General features: G+C 50.0%; 1 protein-coding gene across 7 annotated transcripts in view; it reads right to left on the reverse strand.

The window, feature by feature from the left end:
• DNAH8 (dynein axonemal heavy chain 8) overlaps window positions 1-27,821 on the reverse strand; it is a 10,041,960-nt gene that overhangs the window by 2,139,280 nt on the left and 7,874,859 nt on the right. For all 7 annotated transcript variants that reach the window (XM_078647354.1, XM_078647353.1, XM_078647356.1 and 4 more), the window contains one exon: window positions 4,313-4,484. In XM_078647354.1, coding sequence (XP_078503480.1) covers window positions 4,313-4,484 — 172 coding nt within the window. The remainder of the gene's footprint in view (window positions 1-4,312; window positions 4,485-27,821) is intronic.

Here is a 27,821-nt window from a genome sequence, read left to right on the forward strand (position 1 = left end):
TGCTTTTTGCTGCTCACCGCGTTGTTTGGCTACTAGCCCGCTGGCTTGTGGCCTTCTGAACGACGCCCGACGACATCACTGCTGCTGGTCTGGTTGCTCCAGACTGGCCCTTGCTCCCTTCCCGAAGAGGAGCACCCAGGACCCTCCTGGTCCACTCAAGACGCCATTTTGAGTCCACCGCGTGGGCTTCAATTAGCCAAGGCTTGTTGCCCAATCCTGGGTAACTTCGACGCCGACAGCTTCATCCATCGTGGGACAGCTCGCCTCTCCATCCTGGTCGCCGACAACGCCTCCTGGTCCGTGAGATCTGCAGAGCCAGCGTCGCCCACTCACCTAGTCGAGGTGACTACCATCCGGTGCCCTCCTGGTGCCCGCTGACTACTGGCTAGTAGTCACGAACTTGGTCCCCTCTGCTTTCAGGTGTCATCCATCTTCCAGATCCAGGCTTGGATCAACTCGAACTATCTTCACTGGTCGCCTGCCAGCATCTTTCTTCCAGGCTCCTGGTCCGGCAACGAGGATTCCCGACGTCTTTTGAGACCTATGCAGCTGCAGCCCCAGGGCTAGGTAACTTCGGCATTTCGGTGCCCCAGCATAGCCTCACTATCCAAGGGTCAGGATCCACTGTCGTTTTCTCCCTACCAGGTCGGGTTCGCCCGTGAACACTAACTTTAGCGTTACTAGCTTCCATAGACTTTGTCCCGCATCCCGCGTGAGAGTGCACACTCTGCACCCGAGTCCCCTAGGTCTCCTAGAAGTAATCTAACGATTCCCTAGTCAAGTCCTAGCGATTCCAAAGCCTATTAGTACTGTACTTACCTGCTAGTAATTTCGCATTCCACTTTTAAAGTATATGGTTTTTCGTGCCCCTCGGGCATTTGTGTATATCGTGCTAACTTAAGTATTTTCGTAAGAGTTTTGTTGTGTGCCTAGCACCCTGTCCTCATAAAGAGTACAGGGTTGTTGTGATTCTAATAAATACACTGTTTATTTTCATAACACTTGTGTGGTGTCCTTTCACTGGGTGTTCAAGGGGTAATGTGATGGTAAAACAGCTGGCTTAACACGCCCTCTAGAGTCTTAGCCTTAGACTGCTCGTATCCATGCTACTAGGATAGCTGGTCTATAAGGTTGACTTACAACCAATCATCAATAAGGGTTGTTTGGACTGATATATAGTGATCACTAGAATAGTGAACACTGCACATCAGGCCAACTTCTCACAGGAGTCCTCCTAACTTCTGTGAATACCAAAATGAGTAAGTGCCTTGTGTGAATTGCAAAATGAGTAAGTGCCTTCTGTGAATACCAAAATGAGTAAGTGCCTTCTGTGAATACCAAAAGGGTAGTACGTTTAGGATTTTGTCTTAAGTTAGTTCTGTGAATCGGGCCCTATGGTTTTAACCTAGATTGGTAAATAGGGGTACATTTTTGATTAACCCAGCATTCTGTCCATCATCTGTTCTTTTTGCATTTGTTGCCCTAAGTGGGAAGAGTATGTCCAGACGTGGGCCCGTGCTCCCTTCACCACCAGATTCAAGCTAGCCTGTCTGATGAGGGATTTTACCTCGAATCGGGTCCCAGGATGCTTGTTTCTGGTCCAGAGAAGACCTGGCCTTGCAGCTAGGGCTGGACTGTTCCCATATGGCTGGGTCTAAACTGGAATGATGTGGCATTACAAAAAGTGATGGATTTAATCCAGATCTTTGACTAGGGGTGAATGTTTGATTAACTCAGCATTCCGTCCCTCATCTGTTCTTTTTCCATTACTAAAGGTAGGCCTTTTGTGAAGACTCTAGATGCTAAACAAAAAACAAATGGTAATGGCCTGAAGTGCAAGTGGTGTCTGTTTACCATGAATCAAAGGACCAGCTTCAACATGGGATGATTATGTATATGGGAATAGGTGTCCTTTAAGTTGAAACACAATACAATAGCCCTTGTTGATAGATAGCAGGAAGCCGATTAGGAAAGAGAATAAAAAATGTGGAAAACAGGACAGTCATGACACACGTTTCACAAAAGACTACAATGGATAACAGGTAGCTGTAGATTCTCACTTCTGGGTTAGATTGACCACTACTGAATTAAGGTAGGCAGAATAATATTTTGAGAACAACATGATATGTAGAAGATGTTTGGTAATGTGTCTTGCTTTTTATGGCATTGTGCAATTCAGTAAGATCACATTTGGCTCTTGACGCCACTCACCTTTCTTTTGCTTTCCCTTTCTGCTAACCTCTACAACTACAGCTTTACTTACCCTTTAATTTTTGGCTCTGTATTCTCCCTCCTTGATTGCTTGTCCTCCTTCTTAAGTCACTGGTTACCTGCTGTGTCTTGGGGTTTGAGACTGCATTCCTGGTCAATCTGGGACTTGTAACAGCATCTCGTCACCATGAGACTGGTAAGTCAAAGGCTGAATACACCAAAGCACAGATTTATGGCTAAAAGCTGTTATGCATGTTATAGACGTTATATTTTTACCTATTAGTCAGTTGTAATAAGATGTCCATTCAGAACACTATAGGTGGTTGATGTTGATTCCTAGCTCAGGAAGAATCCAATCTAGAACATACTGGACTCCAATCCAGTGTTTCTCTCATACTATATTCCTATTTACTAATTCTCTGTTGTCTTCTGTTTCCTATTGTGGATGTGTATTGCACCCTCCTCTGCCCACACAGGAATTTAGGAATGACAAGGTTTGTCAATATCATTGTATATTATGCTCTTATTGCATTATTATCATTTTCTCTTTGAAATCTCACCTTTTCAAGCACCAGACCGTATGGCACCACTTGAGAAATTATAATAAGTGAAGCCCTAACTACAATGAAGCTCACTTCAGATAAATTGTACGTTTCTCACTCATTTTAATGGTGGTGGTGTTTTGCTTAGCAGTATCCCTGCATCAAAGGTGACCGCACTGAATGGAGCCCTTCAACAGTGTCTTGAAATAATTTAAGTCATACAATCACATCACACCCCATTAAAACAGCTACAATGGTTACCTCATTTAGCCTGTAGCATGATCAAAACCAGCTGTAAGACCTGCACAAGATCCACAAGCATCACCAGATCTGGCTAAAACCAACCATCTTAGGTGGCCAAAGCAACACAAGGAGCCATATTGTAACCAGACTTAAAATCAAGCGTAAAACAGAAAACCATTTAAACCACCTTCGTCTATGCAGTAAGGCCACATACTTACATCACACCTCAGATCAGTCTTGCATCGTCACTCCTCCAATACAGAAGCACTGCAATGAAGGAGTACCACTGGGCCATAACAGGCATGTGTATCTGCTTTATGCACCCCCTGGTACTTTGGTGTTACAGAAGGAGTCACAGATGCTTGTGCAGCCCCTTAAGCAATACTCATAGCACTGGTTTATATGTAGCACCAGCGTTATCTCAAGAGGGTGTCCCCTCATTTTCATGGGGGCATGGCCTCATGGAAATAAGGGAATTACTTTGCCTCTACACCTGAGCCCTATTAGAGACGTGGGCGCAGAGGCAAACATGCCTTTAGGAGGCTCACTTAAAGTGCACCACATAAAGATGACACACTTCCAGTGTGACTCCTGAAGGCAGGCCTCTGGAGAGGAGAAAGGGGGTTCTATGAACCCCCAGACATCTCCTTTCAGACAGGTGCAATCATTCACTGCACCCGCCTGTAAGAGGATCTCTCTCCCTTAGTGAAAGTGCAGGTTGGTGAAGTCTGCACTGTGAAACACAGCTGCTTTGAAGCAGCCGCAGTGGCGTAACGAAATTTGAAGGGGGCCCCCTGCAAGGTACGTGGATAGGCCCCCTCCAGGCTCAATCAGGAGGTCTCCAGCCCGAGTACTGTTTTGAGGGGGCCTCCTCGAGATAGGGGCCCCCGCGCCGCGAGGGCTTGTGTTACGCCCCTGAGCAGCCGCTGTGTATTTCACTTGAATGCGAAGTCCCCAGGCAGCGCTTTCACTATAATGGGCGGCACTTTCCCTGTTTGCACCCAGCGCACCTGTTTTACGGTGCATCATGGCGCAAACAGGCAAAGTGCGCACTTATTGCAATACATACCCAGGTCCCATTGTTCCTCCTGCACAAAAACCTTCCCTTTCATCATTATGGCTTAGGTTCTTTAATAAATGTATCCCCTTTATAGCATATCTCTTGTACTATAGGAATACATTTAGATAGATACAATAATCAAAAATTATATTTGGATGCATTTCTTCACTTCGTCTGAATATGTACGCAAATGAACAATGAAAAACAAAATAAAAAAATTAAAAAATGAAGCTCTTAAAAGCTAAATCTATCTTACCGTTGGCTGATCCACTAGCATGGCTATCAGATTCAGGTTCTCAGACAAAGGGATTTTTCTTTTTTTTATTTCCACTTCCCATATGTCTTTGAGAAGCATGTTTCTAAATGATTGATTAAAGGGACCACAGTATGAGAGGAACCCTGTGCACAACAACACATCTCCAACAAGTCTGAAAGAAAATAGATGCAGATGATAAAACCATAAACAGAGTTTTGACAATTTGACTTCAGAGAAATACTCTATATGATTTACATTTGCTTTCCAGGGCTGGGGCCAAAAACGTTTCTACACTAAATAACAAGCATTGGCAATGCCTATCGGTCTTGCCTTTGGGACCTTGTAAGTATTTAGCGATGCAGCAGATTATTTCATTTTATTGCATAGGGTGAGTTTTTTGATCTTGTAGTAAGTCAAATAAACACAAGTTATTCAATTCAGCAGAGAGACCAAAGATCGGAAGCGCATAAGTTCTCATCTTATCTCTAGGTGGTGTTTTGGGCACAATCACTGGCACGTATGTGGAGGAATTTTAGGGTGCAGAGTACTTATAGCTCCAGAGGCGTTTTGGAAGGAGCATACATTTTCTGTGCAGACAAAAGTACCCGCTCAATGTGCCCTGTCCAGCTGTGTGCAAGCCTGGAGCTTTGCAAGCTGACATCACTTGATCTGGGTGATAAGAAGTTCCAACTATTATTATAGATGTTGCTTTAAAGGGGCGGCAGCTTAAGGGGGGGTGGGGTAATGAAACAGCGAGAGCTGATCACAGAGGGCCAGATACAATTTTAGAGCTCCAAGACAGCCAGGATAGCATGGAGCACTATGCAGACAAATAGATACATGTATGCAGTGGCCAAAAAAAGCTAGTGACTCTACAGAAATTGGTAACAGCACGGGACACCGAGTCGAGCCGGCAGACCCAATTGAAGAAGGGTATTGCTGGACTAGAATTGGCAAGACCAGGGATTTTCAGAAGAGTGTGGAAGGCTCGGTTCTAGAGATCACAACAAAAGATATGAAGTGTAAGATAGAAATCCCAGAGATTTTAACTTACTGATGTTTGAAAATTGTCGCTTCTTATCGGAACAGAGACACAGACACGCCTGACATTTAAGACTACAGGATACACCCAAAGAGGACAGATGTATTTACTCCTCCAACTATCTATCAAACATATAATATCAAGAGAAAAATAAACAAAGAAAGGTTTTTCCTTTCTTTGAATCAGCAAATACAAGTTTTCTTCAAACAATCAATTTGACTAAGAGAGTCACAGATAAGGTCTTGAAAAAGATGGTGCAATAGTACTTTTCCGTCGAAATGCGTCGACACTCCATGACACAATCCGTTATAAGGCTGGAACCTTCGATTACCAATTAACTCTTTAGTATTGGGTTCTAGTGCTTTATATTGTTTAATTACGGATGTGTACCTTCTTAATGACAAAGTGTACTTTCTTTTATGTGTACTCCCGATGTTAGATTGTATATATTTATGTATTTCTATATTTTTTCCTTATCATTTGAAAAAAATATGTTTACATTACCTTGGGCACTATGCCCTAAGTATGAATATGCTGCTTGCTGCTATTACATTTGGGCAGTATTTTTTCCATGTTTACTGTTTCATATTACAAACAGCTGTTATTGCAGTGGATTTTATTACAAATACCCTCGTTTATGTTGTTGACACATCATGTGATCAAGCCTCTTCGAGAGGTGAAACGCGTCATGACAGATTGCTGGCAGAATTTGGCACGAATAAAACACTGAAGAAATGAGCACTTAACTGTGGTTTCGCTCTGACGTTATTTTGATCTCCATTGGATAACGGGGGACATGACGAATGGCGTTTTCTATATATATATATGTTTTTATTGTGTCTCAGGGCTAGGAATTGATTTGATTGGTCCATTACAGAGCACAATTACAACCATATACCTGCAATACTTTGTCTTGCTTTGTGATCAAATGTAACAACAAATCAAGTGTTTGTAATATGTTTTAAAGTGTTTTTAACTTTAATAATAATGTGTATTGCAGACGGTGTATGAGGCAGACCCGTCGGTTACGGAAGATACCTATCACTCGTATCTTGAGGAACTGCACCTCCAAGCCTTGCCGGAAGCGGCGGCAAAAGAACTAGACGCGAAACTGACACTAGGTGAGATTACTGCGGCGATGGCCGCCCTCCCTCGTGCCAAGGCACCTAGTGGGGACGGTTACCCGGCAGAGTTCTACCATTCATTTGGACATGTCCTGGCTCCCCTCCTGTTGCAAGTCTATAGTGAGGCTCTGCAAAGGGGCGCCCTTCTGCCCACCACGAACCAGGGAGAGGTGTGCATGATTTTAAAGCCGGGCGGTGACAGTGCTGACCCCGCGGCGTACCGCCCTATCACCTTGATTAATACGGACGCAAAAATCCTCACTAAGTTATTGGCCACTCGCCTTGCCCCACTCATGACTCGGCTGATACACTCCGACCAGTGCGGATTTATCCCGGGTCGTAATACGGCGATGAATTTGCGCCGCCTGAACCATATCCTACATGAGGTACGGGGGCGAGAGAGATGTGTTGGTGTCGCTCGATTTAGCTAAAGCCTTTGACACGGTGCACTGGGGATATTTGATGCAGGTGCTCCGGAGGACAGGGTTCGGACCTGAATTTCGTGCCTGGATCCGGGTGCTCTACGGGGCGCCCCGGGCCAGGGTGCGGTTGGGATCGGCCCGTTCAGAGGAGTGGTCGTTGGGGAGGGGTACCCGGCAGGGCTGTCCTCTCTCTCCCCCCTCCTCTTCGCGCTCGCGATTGAGCCCCTTGCCGTCTCCGCCCGCGCTGAATTACAGCGTTGGGGGATAGCCGTGGGTGACACTACTAATGTGATATCTCTATATGCAGATGATGCACTCTTTTACCTTACCTTCCCCTCTGAGGCCCTTCCCGTCTTGATGCGGATCCTGGACCGCTTTGGTGCGGCCTCTGGGTTGCGTATTAATCTTAACAAATCCCTGGTTTTCCCGCTGACGGGCTGCGTCCCGGACCCGGGCGTGGATGGGCCCTATCTAGGCCTCCGTTGTGAGCGGGAGGTGTTCCGCTATCTTGGTATTCAGGTAGCCACATCTGATGAGGCCCTGCTGACTCACAATGTGGACAGGGTGCTTATGGCCCTCCGCAAGTCGGTCACCTTTTGGAATACGCTTCCTCTCTCTCTTATGGGACGGTTGGCGGTTGCCAAGATGGTAATGCTCCCTAGGATCCTATATGTCTTACAGAACACCCTATGCCCATTGCCTCCACGAGTGTTTCGCACTTTGGACTCGCTCCTCACCTCCCTGCTCTGGGCGGGTGGGCGCAGCAGAGTAGCTTTACGCACGGTAGTGCGCTGTTGGGAGGAGGGAGGTCTCGAGGCCCCGAGATTCGAACGATATTACTTTGCGGCGCAACTCCTCCCAGCGGCGAGATGGTTTGCGGAAGAGACGAACTGGGAACTGACACTGCTGGCTGGTACGGTCAATGACAGGGTCCTACGTGAGGCCTTGATGCAGGGCCGCGGCGCCGATGACGCTCTACCATATCTGGTGCGCCACACGGCCGACATCTGGCAGCGGTTTGTTGAGAAAGTGTTACGGTGAGCGCCGTTTAATAGGGAGCTTCCGATATGGCTCATGGCCCCGGTACTCCGGTTGGAAGAAATGATGTCCTACTGGGAGTGGCGCTCTGGTGGATGTGAGACGCTGGCTGATCTCTACCCGGACGACTCTTTCGTATCATTTGAACAAGCCAGGGAGTCCTTTGGGCTGGGAAGGGGGCAGTACCTCCACTATCGGAGCCTTCAAGACGTGGCCAAGGTAACATGGCCCCAGTATCCGGAGGCCCCTCCACTCACGCATACTCTCGACATCATATTGTCCTGTGGACGAGGCAGCCGATTGATCTCCCTTCTTTACTCGGCCATGCGCCGAGACTCAACCCCCCTGATGGCGCCGGCTTGGGCGGCCTGGGAGGCGGACTTAGGGGTGGCACTGGAGCCAGACCAACGGAAGCGGATTGGGCTCTTGACCCACAAGGTCTCCTGTAATGCGCGTTTTAAACTTATACATTTTAACTTTATCCACCGAACCTATATGACCCCTGTCTCCTTGCATCGCATCTCGGCGGATAGACGTCACACTTGCCCGCGGTGGAGCGCAGAGAGCGGCTTTCTGCATTTAGCATGGGTCTGCCCTCCGGTTCAGGACTTTTGGAGGAAAGTGGTGCCCCACGTTGCCCGGGCCACGCATATCAGGCTCCTTTTGGACCCGCTCCATTGTCTCCTGGCGCTGGTACCCAAGCCCAGGAAGAAGAAGTTGCCTTATAAATTCTTGCAACTCTTGTTGGTCCTGGCGAGGAGGCGCGTGGCCATCACTTGGATGGGGCAGAGAGCACCCGACCTTTCCCTTTGGCTGAGAGATGCAAGAGAGTGGGCCCTGGCTGAGGAGACACACATGCAGCACACTCGCAGGGATGAGAAACTGCAGGATGATCTGCTTGCCTGGAGGGTGTTGTGCATGGAGGGGCTAGCAGAGGATGAGTCGGATGCCACCAGCGCTGAATTGTTTACCCCCACTGATCCGGAGTCTGACTGTCCTGGGGAGGGTTCCGAGGGGGGAGTCTAGATCAGGTGTAGAGGCCCAATGTACCCACGCAGGGTTTCCTTAGAATGTCTGTTTGTACATAGCTGTGATCCCCATAGGTCCAGACTGCTTGCTAATGTCCGTGCCTTCGCTGGGCCCCACATTTATGACTTACTTCCTTGGACTCTGTACTATTGATGCCTAGTTTTTTTTTGGGGGGGGGGGGTTTGGTTATCGTTGAAATGTTAAACGAGATAAGAATTCGGAATGAGAAAATTAGCGAATGTACTGATAGTTTTGTATCCACAGGGCAATCTCCTAATCACATTACATGCTCTGTTCCTACGCCGCCCAGCCTCCGGGATGTGGGCCGTATTTGGCTGTGTATTATCCTGTTGACAGCATGTGGTTCTCCCTGTCGCGTATGCGATCTGAATGTCATTGTACTTTGTGCCTATTCTATATTTTCGCAATAAAAACATATTTAAAAAAAATAATAATAATAATGTGTATTTCATTCTGTATTTTTTCTGACACAATCATTAATAAATATACCTATTATTTGTATCTCATTGTGACTTTGAGCTTACTATTATATCTCCCCCGTGTAGATGGTGTATGTGAAGTGGTTTAGTGATGCACAAGTTACTACTTGTGTAACGATATATCTGTAAGAGACATTAGTTAGTATTAGATTCCTTACCTTAGAATATCCCCAGGCATCAAACTGGATCCGGAAACCTTTGCGTAGCAGTACCCTTGCGCGTCGGTAGGCATCGTCTGCGGCTCCGCATCCGTCGTCGGCGTGGTGGGTGCCGTGATGACGTCGTCGGAGTACTTAGACGCCGCCTCCGCGTGCTGACGTCAGTTCTTAGACACAGCTTTTCCGCGCCAGAAACGCAGAGCCATGTTAAAAAACCAACACTGGTGCCATTGAAACTAGGGCCCTGAAAGGGGATGACCTTAACCCTAGATATCGGTTCGCAGAACGGGGAGGATGGGTGGGTCGGTAAGGAATCTAATACTAACTAATGTCTCTTACAGATATATCGTTACACAAGTTGTAACTTGTGCATCTGAAAGAGACACGTTAGTATTAGATTCCTTACCTTAGAATAGATACCCCAGCAATACCAACCCCGGTGGTGGGTCTGCGAACCAATAATCACACCAGAAAGTCCTGGAGGACGGAACGGCCAAAGAAGCCATCCCTCCGAACTTGACTGTCCAGGCAGTAGTGTCTTGCAAACGTGTGCAGCGATGCCCACGTAGCTGCCTGACAGATATCCTGAAAGGGCACACCCGGCCCAGGGCAGTTGTAGTCGCCGTGGCCTGGGTGGAATGAGCCCGTAATCCAACAGGGGGCTCCTTTCTAGCCAAGGAGTAGCATGCCTGGATACACAAGATGATCCACCGGGAGATGGTCATCTTGTGCACCGCTTTCCCCTTCTTAGCGCCCACGTAACCAACAAAGAGTTGGTCATCCACCTGGAACTGGCGTGTACGATCCAAGTAAAATGAGAGCGCACGTTTTGGGTCCAGACGGTGGAGCCGCTCTTCCTCTTTAGAGGGATGCGGTGGCGGGAAGAAGGTTGGCAAGGTGATAGACTGCCCGATGTGGAAGGCCGTGACAACCTTGGGCAGGAAAGATGGCTTACTATGCAACACCACTTTGTCCGGATGGACAGAAAGGAAAGGTGGAGTATAAGAAAGGGCCTGGAGCTCACTCACTCTCCTGGCAGAGGTGATGGCAACCAGGAAAGCAGTCTTCAGAGTAAGAAGGCGGAGAGGACAGTTGTGAAGTGGATCAAAAGGAGCGCACATCAGAAACGTAAGAACCAGGTTCAAGTCCCACTGAGGCATCACAAACGGAACAGGAGGAAATGTGTGTGTGATGCCTTTTAGAAATCTATTTACAATAGGGGACTTGAACAACGAAGGTTGATCAGGCAGCCTCAGAAAGGCTGAAAGGGCAGAAAGGTAGCCCTTGATAGTGCCCAGAGCAGAGCCCTGCTGGGCAAGAGAAAGAAGGAAGAGAAGAACCTCAGAGAGAGGGGCAGCAAGTGGATCCACAGCCTTTGCTGTGCACCATGCCACAAATCCGTTCCACCTGCAGGCGTATACCGACTTTGTGGAGGGACGCCTGGCTGCCAGAATGACGTTACAGACTTCAGGAGGCAAGTCAAATGGCCTCAACTGTCGCCGCTCAATCTCCAAGCATGAAGGTGGAGACTGGACAGGTTCGGGTGGAGGACCGTCCCCTGCTGCTGCGACAGAAGGTCCTCCTGAAGAGGCAGACGAACCGGGGGATCGACTGACATACTGAGTAGCTCTGGATTCCAGTATCTTCTCGCCCAGTCCGGAGCCACAAGGATGACTTGGGCCCGGTCGCGCTTGATCTTCTTCAGCACTCTGGGCAGAAGTGGTATAGGCGGAAAGGCATACAATAGAACGCAACTCCACTCGCGACGAAAAGCGTCTCCGAGCGGGTGCCGCCTTGGAAATTCCAACGCGCAGAACTGATGACATTGCGCGTTCTCTTCGGTGGCGAATAGATCTAACCAAGGCTCTCCCCATTGCTGAAAGAGGCCTTGCGCCACGTCCGAGTTCAGACGCCATTCGTGATCCATCATGCACCGACTGCTGAGCTCGTTCGCCCTGGCAGTCAGAGAACCTGACAGGGGTTGAGCCACCAGGGTCACGCCCTGGCGTTCCAGCCATTGCCAGAGGCGCAGAGCCTCCTGGCAAAGGGTCCACGACCCCACCCCGCCCTGTTTGTTGCAGTACCACATGGCGGTGGTGTTGTCCGTGAACACCTGCACTACACTCCCCCGGACAGAGGGGAGGAATGCCTTCAGTGCTAGACGAATCGCCCGTAACTCCAACAGGTTGATGTGGAGCCGGGCCTCCGCCGGAGACCAGAGGCCTCTGATCTCCGCCTCTCCCATGTGGCCTCCCCAGCCCAGGAGGGATGCGTCCGTCACAACTACGTGCTCCGGTTGGGGAAGGGAGAGGGATCTGCCGCTGACCCAATCGCGGTCCGTGAGCCACCACTGCAGCTGTCTCGCAGTGCCCTCCGAGATCAGGATGTGGTCGGACAGGTTGCCCTGATGCTGGGCCCACTGAAACTTCAGGTCCCACTGCAGAGCCCGCATCCGCCACCTGGCGTGATGCACCAGTAGGATGCAGGAGGCCATCAGCCCCAGAAGCCGCAGCGTCAACCTGACCGAGACCCGGGATAACGGCTGAAAGATGGGAATCAGAGCCTGAATATCCCGGACCCGCTGTTCGGGTGGATAAACCCGAAACAGCGCCGAGTTGAGAGCCGCTCCGATGAAGAGGAGCTTCTGAGAGGGGCACAGGTGTGACTTTGGCACATTGATGGAGAACCCCAGCCGGTGCAGGAGATCTGCCGTAGTCTGGAGGTGGCTGACGACTGTCTGGGGCGAGCCCGCCTTCAACAACCAGTCGTCGAGGTAGGGGAAGACTGAAACCCCTAACCTGCGCAGATGAGCTGCGACCACCGCCATCACCTTTGTGAACACCCGTGGGGTGCTGGTAAGGCCGAAGGGGAGCACGGTAAACTGAAAGTGCTCGTGGCCAACCGTGAACCGCAGGTAGCGCGGATGGGCCGGCAGGACGGGGATGTGAAAATAAGCGTCCGGCAAGTCCAACGCTACCATCCAGTCTCCTGGGTCCAGGGCAGCTAAGACCTGAGCCAGTGTTAGCATTTTGAACTTCTTCTTCCGGAGGAAGCCGTTGACATTCAGAAGGTCCAAGATAGGGCGTAGGCCCCCTTTGCCCTTCTTGGGTACCAGAAAGTAGTGGGAAAAGCAACCACACCCTACTTCTGGCCCAGGAACGCGCTCGATGGCCCCCTTGGCCAAGAGGGCTGTAACTTCCTCCTGCAGAAGTCGCAAATGATCCCCCGATACACGGTGGTTCTGCGGTGGCATGGCTGGAGGAGTCGCTTCGAAGGGGAGGGAGTAACCCCTTCGGACGATCTGCAGCACCCACTTATCCGATGTGAACCCTGCCCCCGACTGGCGTCACATGGGCCTGAAAGCACGGACTAGGAGGGTTTTGAGGCGGATGCTGTGGGGGAAGGTGCGGACTGACCTCGCCGTTGACCCCTACCGCCAGGACGGCGGTTCCCACGGCCGCCACCGCGTTGGGTATTACCCTGCGGAGCGTGGCTGGCAACACGTGTGGGTACACCCCTTCCGTGGCCACGAAAGGAGTGAAAAGCAGCCGATTGCTGGCACGGGACCGAGAGGCCCAAGGCTCAAGCGCATGGTCTGCTTTGTCGCCAAAGAGGCGACGACCATCAAACGGCATGTCCATCAACGTGTTCTGGACATCTGCCGAAAAGTTGGCGGACCTCAGCCAGGCGTGGCGTCTGACCGCCACCGTCATTGCCATCGCTCTACCTAGCGAGTCGGTGGTATCCAGCCCACACCGGATGGAATATTTGGCTGCATCCTGGCCCTCTATAAGGGCTTGGCCGAGTTTGGCCCGTACCTCCAATGGACACTCTGGCAGCACTTCCGCAACCGTATCCCACAGAGAGTGGGTGTAACGGCCCAAGAGGCACGCGGTGTTGGAAGACCGCAGTCCCAGACTAAGGGATGAGAAGATCTTTTTACCATACTGCTCATACCTCTTGGATTCCCTGTCCGGCGGAGCCGACGGGAACGCGGTCTGGGAATTGGAGACCTGGATGACCAGGCTCTCGGGGGTGGGGTGGGTGGACAGGAAACATGGGTCGCCTGGGGCTGGGCGGTGGCGTCTGGCCACGTTCCTATCTACAGGCGAACCCGTAGCGGGCTTGGACCAAGTGCCCAGAAGAACGTCGGTCAAGGCCTCATTAAAGGGCAGCAGAGGCTCGGCCGAGCTTGACTGCGGTTTAAGGACCTCAGTGAGGAGATTAGTCCTCACGGCCGCGACGGGGAGCTTAAGGCCCAAGGCCTTGGCAGCCCTCATCAACACCACACTGTAGGTTGCCCCCTCCTCCGAAGCCACGGTAAGAGGGGAGACAAAACCAGTGTCTGGAGAGGTGTCCAGGCCACTGGCCTCCCCAAGGTCTCCTGCCCAGTCCTCATGAGACTGACACTCTCGGGTCAGAGGGTCCTCAGACCCCTCCCAATCCTCTTTCATCACCCATCTCCTGATACTCAGGGTTCTCAATCAATGGGGCCTGTTCATAGAAGTGAAACTCTCCAAACGACGTCTGGAGCGGCGCCCATCGGGGCCGTCCCGACGTCGGAACAGGAACGAAGGAGGTATCGGGGACGGCGCCGCCAGAGGACGGCGCCAGAGGCGACACCCGATGGTCCGACGCCGGGGAGGTCGTAAGGTCCACCGGCGACGATCCAGATCCCGAAGAAGGTCCAGGGGGATCCCGTGGTGCCGGGCCCGAAGGCGCCGGCGGCGCCGGGGCCGCTGAACCCTGCGGCGCCGGGCTCGAAGGCACCGGCGGCGTCGGGATTGTGGGGCCTAGCGGCGCTGGGCCCAAAGGCGTCGGCGGCGTCGGGGCCGAAGCACCCGACGGCCTCGGGCCGAAGCCCCTGACCCGCTAGAGGCCCAAGATGGGTCCGCTGGGCCCGGAGGGGCCGCGGAGCCCGTCGGAGGAGAGAGATTCCTCATGGCCATGAGGAAGCGCTCAATCTCCCCCGGCGTCGCGTTTAGCCCAGGGACTGGAGGGTGTGGAGCTGGACGCGGCGCCCGCGACTCCGACGGAGCCGCGTGGGTGGTGTCACCCGAACACCCGGCCGCATCGCGCGAGCGTCGGGGGGGAGTCCGAAGAGCGATGACGCCTCTTGGACTTCTTGTGCTTCTTACCTGACGACGACTTCAACCCGGAGGAGTGCGGCCTACTCTCGGAACTGTGGTGGCTCCGAGCCCGCGACCTGTCCCTCGACCTCCCGTGGGACCGGGACCTCTCGCGGCGCGGGACCAACTGCCGGAGTTCGAGTCGCCTGCGGGACCGCTCCCGCCTGGCTTTCGAAGAGAGGGCCCGGCAGTCGGAGCAGGCCTTGTCGTCGTGGTCGACGCCCAGACAAGTTAGGCACAGGTGGTGAGGATCCGTGACCAACATCGTGCGGTCGCAATCCTCGCAGTGCTTAAAGCCGGGCATCCCTACGGCACCGATCCTAGTCGAGAAGACTTCGAAAAATGATCAAAAAGATCCAAAAAGTTAGTCAAAAATTGACTAAGGGTTACTGCTTTTTCCAGATCTGCGCTTGCTGGCGCGGAAAAAAGAAGAACTGACGTCAGCACGCGGAGGCGGCGTCTAAGTACTCCGACGACGTCATCACGGCGCCCAGGACGGACGCGGAGCCGCAGACGACGCCTACCGACGCGCAAGGGTACTGCTACGCAAAAGTTTCCGGATCCAGTCTGACGCCTGGGGATATTCTAAGGTAAGGAATCTAATACTAACGTGTCTCTTTCAGATTGTATGGTTAAAGCCAAATATGAGTGGATGTGATTAGCACTGGCTTTGGGATGGTGTCCAAGCAGCCTTGAAAATGAGGTAATGCAACGGAGTCAGCAATGAGTAAGAAAATAACTTTTATTTCCACAAAAACACACCAAACAAAATATGAGGCATCACCCACTGGAGGGATTTAAAGAATCGTGCAACAGTAAACCACAAGTCCCAGCAGACATTTCAACAGCCCACCGAGGGAGCCCACCAGAGGGCGGAACTTTTGAATACATTTGAAGGTTTGTGGAATCCTGTCACACGCGATGCCTCAGGCTCAATCCTATGATAAAAGTCAATGCTGACTGAAGCGCGTCAGGAATGCCTGTGAGAACAATAAAATGATTGTATTCCTCATTGCTGAGAGTGCGGCTCGTATCCCTTTTTCGAGGAGAAGGGTGTTGTTTATACATATATATATATTGTTTTGTGAGGTGCTATCACATCGGCAGTATTTCTTTCAGTTTCATTGTAATGAGATGTCACGTGGTATCGTTCACCAATGTGGTTGTCACTTTAAATTTGATTCACGTTTCTGTGCAATTTGTCGAGTGAACAAGCGGCTGAGGCTGCGAAACGCGTCTTGACTTTGCCAGTAAAATAAAATACCTTTGAGCACTGAAACCGGGTCTGTGTCCAACTCTGCGGCAGGTGGCGCTGGGAAAGAAGCGAGCGCTTGCTGCATTTGGCAAACTTATATATATATATATATACATATATATATATATATATAAAGTTCCACAGGTGCCCAAAAGCGGAGTGCATTCCCTGTTCACAGACTCCAGTTTGGGGAAGATACAAATGCAGTCAGCGCCAGCAGAGCCTGACGCGTTTTCAGGTTAACACCCTTCCTCATAGGCTTTTCTGCATATTGGTGAAATGCACGCAAAAGACCACCAGTTTCATAGTCCCTTATTTATTACTATTGCCACAATCAAACTCAGGTGAGTAATTTCATTGTTCAATCCACAGTAATTCATACCACAGTGATGTATGCTGGGACTGGTGGTCCATCAAATAAATCCCCAGTGGGCTGCCTGCAATGACAACAATATAATAAAACATAGTCACAACTGCTCTTGCATAGTTCTTCTCCGTTCAAATTTTGTGCAAACCAGGTCCGCAACACTGATAAACACACCAGCGGTGGAACCACTCCAATGTGTGGTGGTGCTCTCCTCGGCCGGGTTGACCGAAATACATAAAGTTCCACAGGTGCCCAAAAGCGGAGTGCACTCCCTGTTCACAGACTCCAGTTTGGGGAACATCTGTGAGCAGGGTTCCAGTAGTTCTGATGTCTGGCAGTGCCGCTCAAGTTGGAAGGGTGCAGAAGTCCAGATGGAGGGGTGTGAGGGGGAGACCCCCAGTGGAAGAACCAGTGGGTCAGGGGCCAGCCGAAAGGGCTGTGTCGCCGGGGAGTGGCCATGGTGATGCCACTTCTGTCCTGAGTGACAGGCAGACTTGCTACACGACAATTAGTTATGTGTCATCCTCAAGGAAGTCCTGGTGCCCCAGGCATCTGACCAAAGGGTACGTGCCTCGGTTGGGGAGCCAGTAGCCGGTGGTTCCGGATCTGAACATAGGGGCAACTGTAAATAGTGTCCTGAAGTTACAAGAAGAAACTTCTGCCTGAAGAGAAGGAACCGGGTAAGCCGTATGGAGGAGTACTGTCCCTGACCTGGGGGATTGGCCTGCAGTGATTGCCTTGCTGCTGAAGGAGAAGAGAAAGTCTTGGACTTTGTTTGTAACTTGTAGAAGTCCTGGTGCGCCAGGCATCTAACAAAAGGGTAGCGTCCCTAGGTTGGGGAGCCAGATTCAGGTGTTGCCTGTCCTGGACGGCAGGGCGACTGTAGCCAGTGTCCTGGCCGGTTTGTCTTCTAGGGGTACCACTCCAGTTGGGAGGGTGCAGAACTCTGGAAGGGGGTCAGAGGGAGTCTGACCCCTGTGCATCCGGTGAATTTTGATCCCAGGTGGTAGACAAGTTAAGCGAGCGGTGACCTATCCGTCATGACCACTCTGGTGTCCTGTAGGCACCGCACTGAGCAATGTCCGCCTCGAGCCGTGCAGCCTCTGCCGCTCGCCGACTCCGTCTCGACGCTGTCAGCGAGCCGTAGCCTGCGCCGCGACTGGCAGGGCACCGCGTCGTGCAACGCCTCGCTACATCATCTTGTGCTGGTTTGACCGCGGTCACTGCTGCTGAGGGAGTGAGGTCCCGAACTGGTGGGAGAGTTGTGTTCTGGAGGGTGCTTCTCCTGGGAGAGTGCGTAACGCCTCGCTACATCATCTTGTGCTGGTTTGACCGCGGTCACTGCTGCTGAGGGAGTGAGGTCCCAAACTGGTGGGAGAGTTGTGTTCTGGAGGGTGCTTCTCCTGAAATAGAGGTAGAGTGGGGCATTCTTGCCCGTGACCTCTGGTCAGCCTGAGGGTGCGGACCCTAGGTTGAAGGATCAGTGGTAGTTTGAAACTACACTGAGAAAGGGAGTGGAGAATGGCTATTGTAGGCCTGGGGTTACCATCCCCCACTCTAGATTGGCAAGGACCAGTGGTATCTGGGTGGCCTAGGGCCTGGTCCTAGCCGTGGATAACTAAGGAGTACCAGTGGGGTAGCCTAGTTGGGCCTGATTTTTTTTTTTTAGGTATGTGCTTAACTAGGGACGGATCAAACCCCATTGTTAATCAAATTTGCCATAACTTTGACCTATTGACTAGGTCGAATGCAGAGGAGAGGTCCATGAACCCCAGGTACATCGACCCCTCCTTGGCATTAGTGTATTTATCAATTAAAAGTTGCAGGTTAAGACATTGGTCGAGAGTGCTCCTTTTAGCTCTAAAACCATATTGTGCGTTCGACATGATCCCTCTATCTTCCAGCCTCTCCGTCAGTTTGTGCAGGATTACTCGACCCAATATTTTGACAGAGGAGTCTATCAGGGAGATAGGCCTATAACATGAGGGGTCCTGCCTATCCCCCTTTTTAAAAAGCGGAATAATAGTTGATTTCTTCCATGATACTGGGATGTTACTTGGGCCCAAAACATTAAACACATTGGCCAAACTTTTTGAACAAAGTTTCGGGGCGCATTTAAACAAATCAGCGGGAACCCCGTCAGGCCCTGGAGCCTTGTTCTTAGACATCTCCTCTATCGCCCTTTCCACTTCTATGACCTCGAAGACCCCTGGAGGAACTACATTTTCTCGAGAATTATTAACTGTGCAATTCACGCTGCCTGGGGAACAATATATTTTTTCAAAGTGAGCTATCCAATCCACATCCGTTATATTAGAGTCGAGGGGTGAGTTCTCATCATTCGAAAACCGGGGTTGATTTATAGTCGCCCAAAATTTCCCACTGTCTCTCAGGAGCTCAGGTGATAAAAGTTGGGTCCACGCCTCCTCTTTTAGCTCATATTTTCTAGCTTGTCTAGCATGTTTATATGCTGTCCTCAAACTTGCTATTAGTACCCTATTTTTAGGGGTAGCCTTCAAGGCCTTAAGTAGGGCCAAATGTGCTTTTGAGCAGTTTCTATTGAACCATCTTTTGCCTGGTTGTCTATTAAGCTTTTTACCAGCCTGTAGGCTATAATGTATTTGTGTGCAGATGGTATCAAAGGCATCAACTACCTGTGAGCCCGGGGATTTGTTATTTAAGCATGTAGCTACCTCAGGTTCAACCCTGGTTAGAACGTCCTGCAAGAAGTTTTCATGGACCACTTTGGACCACTTTAATCTACGGCCCTGGTCTTTCAGTATCACATCCTTCCCAACCTTATGTGAAGCAATCTTAAAGTCCAAAAGGTCCCCTGGCACCATCTCTATTATAACGGGGTTATGGTCGCTAAAAACAGATACCTCGGTTTTATGCCTTAAAACCCTAGATAAAATAAAAAGTCAAAAAAATATAATCTATAATTGTACCCAAGTCTGTCCCTTTAAATGTGGGGGCCCTAAGACTACCCTCTCCACAACCTGACTCATATAGGTTCCATATAGCCAAGAAGTATTCGAGTGCCACCCCCCGATTTGAATGTTCAAAGTGTGTTGGGACCAAAATGAGGGGGCCCTCAAACTCAACATTGGCGCAAAATTGATCACAAGAGTGAATATTAAGGTCCCCCATAAGTATAATCTCAAAAGCATTTGAAGTTATGCTATATGCTGACAAAATGTTTTCCAATAAATCGAAATTATGATGAGTATAATCAGTGGCACCGGAATTATATAAATTCATAAATAGTATATTAGGGGTGTCAGGAGCTGACAATTCCACTATTAAACAGTTTTGACAGCCTGAATCACATTGTACTAAGGAGCCCTTCTGGTCTAGTTTAAATAGGCTAATTAACCCTCCCTTGGCTCTACCTGCCTTACTACATTTCGCCGGGATACAGAAATGACTATATCCATCCAGGGAAAAACTGTTTAAGGGATCCCAAGTCTCTTGGAGAGCTATTACATCAAAAGATTTTAAAAATTCCACCCAGTTTTCATTTCCAGTTTTTGCCTTAATACCTGCAAAATTCCAACTCATGATCCTGCAGGTTGAAACCTGAGACTGTGTATCTAACCCCGGGTTAGCTTTTTGTCAATCGTTCTCCTCCAATGAGGTCAGTGGGTTAAAACGGTTGACCAATGATAGATCCGGGACAGTATGGCCTTCAGGCCTCAAAGGTACATTCCGTACACCTGGGGTTCTCTGTGTGTGGGGGGCAACATTCTGATGAGGGACAGGAAATTTACTCATCCGGGCAGCAGGGTACCATGGCTTTTTAGTCGGGGGATAGAAGTACCCTAAGGAAGTGGCCTAATACCAGACTTTTGCAGTTCGGATCCATCCCAAAATAGACGGTCCACAACATAAGTTCTATCAAAATTTAGAATAATACAATCCCCTTTTCGATTCTTCTGAGATGGTCCAACCCATGCCACTCTTCTTGCCATGTCGATACAGGTGGATATGTCTATGTCCCCACTCGAATACTGACTGCACCATTTTCTAGATTTTTCCATAAGTTCCTGAGTGCTCTCCATCATATTCAACCCCAACGGCGGAACCCCTGTTAATACTGCCACTAGTGGGGCTGCGTCAGGGGGAAGATGTAGCTTGGTTTAACATGGAATAATAGCTAACTCATTTGTTATCTGAAGAGTTTGGGCCGGTTTTTGTATCTTTGCCTTTACTGATGAATTAGCCGTGGGAAAAGGGGACCTAGGGGTTGTCTCAGGGGTTGCAGTGGCAAGGGATAAGTTAGCACTAGGTTGTTTTTTATTTATTGTAGCAGTTGGTGCCTTAGTCGCATTATGCCCTACAGTGTTTGAATGTAATATCTGAGGGCATGTCCCTGCGGCGAACAACCCACGATAGTCTTGAAGAAAGGCATCAATAGCCTCACATCTCTTAAGTAACCCTGCAACACAGGTGTTTAAAGTGTCCACAATGTCCTTTGCAATGGTTACCAAAGCAGGTTCTAAATGGGAACTAAACATCCCCTCTAATTTGGCGCTTAAATTATTCAGGATTAAGTCTTACATATTAGCCGATTGATTAGCCACATGTTTAGTCTTTCTCAGGCACTTCTTAGTTGTTCGACCCCCCCTCGACTGTTGGACCGTGATACTGGCGTTATTTTCTTGAGGAGAAGACAACGTCGCCAAAGTTTCTATCCCTGCTTAAGGGGCTGACGGTGAGGCACAACTTATACCACCATGGGGGACTGTTTGTATTTGCTGAGAGTCTTGGTTCCCTCCATCCACGGCAAGATCAGATGGAATTAGATAGGATGGGCTCAAGTCAGCCGTCATCGCCACCGAAGGGGGCATGCCCAACTCCTTTTCAGCATTAGCGATTTCTTTGCTGATAACGCCCACAGCTGAGGTCAGGTATGAGATGATTGAGTCGGCCTTCCTTGGTATTTTAGCTTTCGTACCCCCTTGACCCTGATTACACAATTGTTTCCTCTTACCCATTTCGAGGTTTTCAGGGGGGTGACCTGGCCCGGCCTCGTCTGGCCCCGGACGGCCACAGACGGCCACAGACGGCCACCGGCCACAGACGGCCACAGACGGCCACAGACGGCCACAGACGGCCACAGACGGCCACCGGCCACAGACGGCCACAGACGGCCCGCCCTTTGCCCGGTGCGTCCCACGCGCGTCCCGCGACACGGGAGGAACTGCTCGTATTTAGGCACCTCCGGGCGCGGAAGTAGGTGGTGGCAGGCGGCGTCCCCGTCAGGCAGGGGACACTGGGAGTTGTAGTCCTTGGTTACTCCCCTCTCGGCGGACGCAAAACCGACTGCGGCAGCGGGGGAGATCAGTGATGTCTGTGGGACCCCTGGGCAACAGCTTCAGTGGTAGGTGTAATAAAATGCCCCCAAACGAGCTAGAGCCCCCTGTTCCTGACAGTGGTCCATGTGGCCCTGTCCTATGTACATAATATCAATTTACATAATCCCCTGTAAATTCCGCCCGTGCCAGTGGCACAGTGTAAATTGTGTGTTTCTTATCTAATGTGTTTTGGTATAATACAAAGGCTATTTTTATATATAACCTTGTGTGGAGTTCCTTTTGTGGGGTGCCTGGGATGTTGTTGCTGGTGGGTGCGTGCGCAAATACTTAACCTATATTGCCTCCGGGATAAGCCTTACTGCTCATGTCACGTTACCTAGAGGGTGAGCAGGGGTTATCTTTGGCATGTAACTCTCTTGCCCTGACTAGAGTGGTTGTTTCTGCCTGGCTTTGGCGCAAGCCTTATCCAGCCGGAAATCCCCATTTCCTCAGACCTTGCTGGTCTGCACCGAAGCCAATCTTGTCATCTTGCGTGGGTTGCTGTTGCCAAGGCTTGTTGGGTCCAATCCGGATACTGATGCTGCAGCACTCGACATCCTTCGTGGGACAGCTCGAATCCTGCTCCTGGTTGTCGTCGACGCCTCCTGGACCTTGTGGCTGAAGAGACAAGCTTCACCTCCATCACTTGAAAGTACCTGACATCGGCTGGCATCTTCTTATCGCCATCCTGGTCACTGGCAAGTGACCCAGACTCTGTCCCTTCTGCTTACAGGTTCTTTAGATCTCCGATCCACCCTTGGATCCATCTGGACAATTTTCCTCTGGTCGCCTGCAGCACTTCTTCGCAGCTCTCCATTGGAATCGACGACGAAACCCGACACGAAAAGACACCTATGCAGCCGGCTTCACTGGGTGAGGTAGCACGAGTACTCCGGTGCTCCCGTGGGTCTTGACTCTCGAAGTGTCTAAGCCTAAAAGGGTTCCATCGTAGTTCACCCCTAAGTGTCCTTAAACTTTAACTTTGTAACTTGAATTTCCTCCATAGAAGTCAATGGTGAATCGCGGCTGTGTTTAGACACTGCACGTGTCACCCGTGGGTCTCCTGCGTCCTTACCTTGGGTGGTTCCTGGTTGCCCCATCGGTTCTACAGGCTCTAAGCCTTGTCTCTATGTTCACAGCCGTACTTATACCACTTTCTTAGTATATGGTTTGTGAGGCCCCTAGGGCAAAACGTATACTGTGCAATTTACTGTGTGCTAATTAAGTCCTTGTATTGTACTTTTAACTCTAGCCTCATAAAGAGACTAGAGGGGTTGTGTTTAGAATAAATACATATATTTTATATATATACCTTGTGTGGTGTACTTTCATTTGATCATTCAAGAGATTATAGACTGGTAAAACAAGCTGCTTTACATTCCTTCAAGACTTAGCCTGAAGGCTGCTCTCCACAGCTACCAATAGGATAGCTTTCTATAAAGGTTGTCTTAACCTACCATGAATAAGGGTCGTTTGGACTGGTGCAAGGTGCCCACTAGAATAGTGGACATCATATACCAGGCCAACTTCCCACATTGGTGTGCAGTGTGTGGGATTCCAGCTTGCATTGTTTTACCAGATAATCTTGAGAATATCATTTGAAAAATCACTAAAGGTACCATAGGTACATATAATACAAGCTTATAATACAGTAAGTTCTAGTGAACTTAGAAGTTGTAGGTGGTAAAGGCTTAGCACACCCTGACTACAACTACTAGTTAGGTTTAGTAGGAAACCAATGCTGTAGGTAGGTGCACACACCACACCTCACTAGTCATGTCTTTAAAGGAGGGACCCAGTGGGTCTCTGTCAGATGTCAGTCAAGTACAGACATCTAAATATGACACATTCCCTTTCCAGGAGTTAAGGGCTATATGTGTTTTTACTGTGTACTACTGTGATTTTACTACAGACTGCTACAACTGCTGAAGGTATTTCCTTGTGACTAAAACGAGACATACCTCTCTTCCCCGAGGCACTCCTGCGCAGCGCTTTGAAACGCTACGCAGAGGGAGTCTTCCTCGTGTTGCCAGCCCCCTCGTGGAACACACAGGCCATGCCCCCACCTGACAGGCCACGCCCCTTCTCTTCCGAGCACTTAAAAACGCGCCACAAAAAGCGCGAGCCAGATCACCTTTGACCTCCTGAGGCGGAAGCCGGGAGAGTCGCCTTTTAAATTTTTTAAAGTGTAATATTGTGTTTTTACTGTGTACTACTGTGATTTTACTACAGACTGCTACAACTGCTGAAGGTATTTCCTTGTGACTAAAACGAGACATACCTCTCTTCCCCGAGGCACTCCTGCGCAGCGCTTTGAAACACTACGCAGAGGGAGTCTTCCTCGTGTTGCCAGCCCCCTCGTGGAACACACAGGCCACGCCCCCACCTGACAGGCCACGCCCCTACCCCAACTACTATTTACTATGTGTATACACGGAACGCGCAGCGGGCGAGCGCAGCGGGCGCGCCGGTTGCGCGCCGAAGGCGCGCCTAAGGCAAGCCCGTCTGCGCCCGTCCGCGACCAGACCGCGGCCAGGGCCAGACATGCTGCCGGTGAGTGTACGCAAAAGGAGAGGATTGTGTGGTCAGGAGCTAATCTATGGGCTCTCAAAACCACTCCTGCATGCCGTGCTCTGGGGGTAGATCTTCAGACCACAGCTCTTCCTCAGACCTGCGGGGATTGCGGGATCTCTCTGTCACCTATTGGCGACAAGAGGCGCATGAAACTCAAGCCGCCGAATAATAAAAGCCTTAGAGCTGGCCTCCTAAACTGCAGATCTTTAGTTAAGCATACAGATGAGATCTGGATGCTACTAGATGACCTAGAATGGGACGTACTGTTCTTAACAGAAACTTGGCTCAAAGACGATAATATGACGGCCTTAGCGCTGGCAGTACCCCCTGGTTATAAAATATGTTTTTCAAACCGCTTAGGCACTAAGAGAGGTGGAGGTGTGGCTGTCATATTTAAAGAACAGCTCACTCTAACATCCTCGACCCCCACCTTGATTCAGGGAATTGAGGGGCTACATTTTTGCTTTCAAGTAAGCCCGCAGCTGTCCTTAGCGGGATTAGTGATCTACCGCCCACCTGGCAGTGAGGATCCTAATTTGTCTACGCTGATAGAGACAATTGTTCAGAGCTCCCTCCTCCATCCTCACTTCATCGTAGTCGGAGATTTCAACATTCACATGGACAAATCGGACTGCACCATGGCTGAGTTGTTGAGATCCACACTAATTACAGCCAACTTGAGACTGATTAATGATGGCCCTACTCATAGAGCAGGCCACATGCTCGACCTAATTTTTTCCAATATTAATGACGTAAAGGCGGAGTCACCTTTGCCGTTAATTTGGTCAGACCACTCATTGATCCCTTTCACATTAAAAATAGTGATGGATAGTCCTGTCTCCAGCAAATGCTCTTTTATGAAGAGACAATGGAAAAAGCTGGTCCCTGAGATCATGGGCCCGGTTTTGGCTCAGACTACCCCCCCCTCTTACCTCAAATGCTAATTTAGATGCACAGCTACTTAATCACTGGGTTGGAAACATGGTAGCTTCCATTGCTCCAGCTTCACGGGCAATATCTAAACGTGACTCTCCCTCCGCGCCCTGGTTCTCCCAGGATCTCAGAGCAGAGAAAGCAGCCTGCAAGAGACTAGAAAGACGTTGGAGCTAATTACGGGCTCCCAGAAAAAACTAACTATAAGGAAGCATCCAGAAAACTCAAGAAAGCGACTAGAAAGGCAAAAAAGCAATTTTTCGCGGACTCAATCCAACAAGCAGATAATTCCAGCAAACAGATTTTCAAGATAGTTCAGTCTTTCTTCAAACCAACATGTATTGAGAGGGAGGTCCTTCCGTCAAACACTCTATGCGAAAATATCTCAGAGTTCTTTGACCAAAAAATTAAACGTGTCTATGAGTCCTTTGGTCCTGAGGAAATAACAATGAAAACGGATCTAGTCACCAAAGAGGAGACACTTGTACCCCTACCTCAATTCCAAGCGATACCCCTGACGGTTGTTAAACAAGAACTAAACCGCTGCAAATCCGGCTCCCCGGACGATCCCTGCCCGCCTAAACTATGGAGCATGATAGCAGATTTTGTGGCCCCCACACTACAACAGATCTGGAACACGTCCATTAGTTCTGGGATATTCCCAACCGTTTGGAAACATGCAACCCTCCTCCCGTTGAAAAAAAAGCCCAACGGGGATCCTAAAGACCTCAGCAACTTACGCCCGATCTCCCTGCTTGCAGCTCCGGGAAAAATGCTCGAGAAAATAATACAGCGCCAGTTGAGCAAATTTGTCGAGGACAACAAGATACTTCACGAGACGCAATCAGGCTTTCGACCTGGCTTTAGCACAGACACAGCATTAATTGAAGTGGCAGAGTCAATAAGGTGGTCGATGGATTCAGGAAATTCAGCAATGTTAGTACTCCTGGATCTGTCGGCCGCCTTTGACACGGTTGATCACGATAGACTCCTGATGAGACTGGCTGAGATAGGCATCCGTGACCAGGCGCTGGATTGGATACAGTCGTATCTATCCCAAAGAACACAGAAGGTGGCACTGGGCTTTGCATCCTCAACACCTAAAGTTCTTAACTGCGGCGTCCCCCAAGGGTCGGCTCTCAGCCCCCTCTTATTCAACATCTACCTTGCCCCTCTCTTTACGTTGATTGCCAATTGGGGTGTTAAGGCAATCTCCTATGCCGATGACACCCAATTGGTATTTCCGTATTCAGAGTCATCGGAGGAGTCCTTCTTGAGCTTTAAGGGATGTCTCCGAGATGTGGCGTGCTGGATGAATACGAATACATTAAAGCTCAACGCCAATAAAACAGAAGTGATCTTGTTTGGTAAGGGCCCTCCCCCACCCCCAGAGCTTTGGTGGCCTGCGGAAATGGGACAAGCCCCCTCGCCTAGCTCGACAGCAAACAACTTGGGTGTGCGGTGGGACGACAGTATGTCCTTCTCCACGCACATCCAACAAGTTGTCGGCTGCTGTCTGAGCAAATTGAGGAACCTTCGCAAGTTTCTGAGATTGCTACCAGAGAGCTGCCGAAAAACAGTAGTCCATGCCACAGTGACATCTAGGCTGGACTACGCCAATGGCCTCTACTTGGGCTTGCCTAAATACTTAATACAAAGACTCCAGCTAGTCCAAAATGCGGCTGCGAGACTGTAAATGAGAATTCCATTCAAGCATTCAGTCTCTCCGCATCTTCGTTCACTTCATTGGCTGCCAGTTGCCAGCAGAATCAAATTCAAGGCACTCACGCTGGCCTTCAGATCTCTGTTTGGCACCTGCCCAAAATATCTGAAAGCTCGGCTACCAAGATACCTCCAGGCCCGTGCGCTACGCTCCAACTGCCGCGTTCTGCTTGCAGCCCCCAGAGTGAAAAGGGCGAGACTGGGGGGTCGAACTTTCTCGGCAAATGTTGCGACATTGGGGAATACCTTGCCCTCAGAAATTCAGCACGCCCCGTCTGAAATCTGCTTCATGCGACTACTAAAAACTTGGCTCTTTACCCAACCGCACTAGGCATTCTCACTTCAGTCCTCTTGGTTGATGGTGTTCTTTCAGCGCCGGGACACCTCCTTGTGAGGTAGCTGTTCGCGCTATACAAAAAATACCGTATTATTATGTGCCATGAGAAAATTAAAGCCAGGACAGAATCCCAATACCCAGCGCCTTAGAGAGGTGTTGTTACTTGATGACTTTGAGAAAGCATCAGATCCGAAAAGGGTAGACAAAGGGGTTAGTACATCAGAGGAAGAGAACAATGATGAGTTACCTCAGCATGTCCCTGACAATGATGAGGACCAGAAAGATGATACAAACATTGACCTTGTCCTGGAGAATCCAGTTCTGCCTGGAGATGAGGAAGGCCAAAGGGGCCCAATCTTTGTCCCCCCAGGTAGGGTTATAGGTAGGCCTAGAAGAAATAGATCTCCTTCACAAGAATCCAATTATTTTGGCACATCCATAGGGTCCTCTGCCTCTTCTCATAGGAGGAGAAATTCCTCCCTGGATAAGAGGGAGCATCAGAAGAGAATGGAAGAAGCTCAA

This window comes from Lissotriton helveticus, chromosome 6 (genome assembly GCF_964261635.1).
Source record: "Lissotriton helveticus chromosome 6, aLisHel1.1, whole genome shotgun sequence".
In the NCBI taxonomy this organism is placed as follows: Eukaryota; Metazoa; Chordata; class Amphibia; order Caudata; family Salamandridae; genus Lissotriton; species Lissotriton helveticus.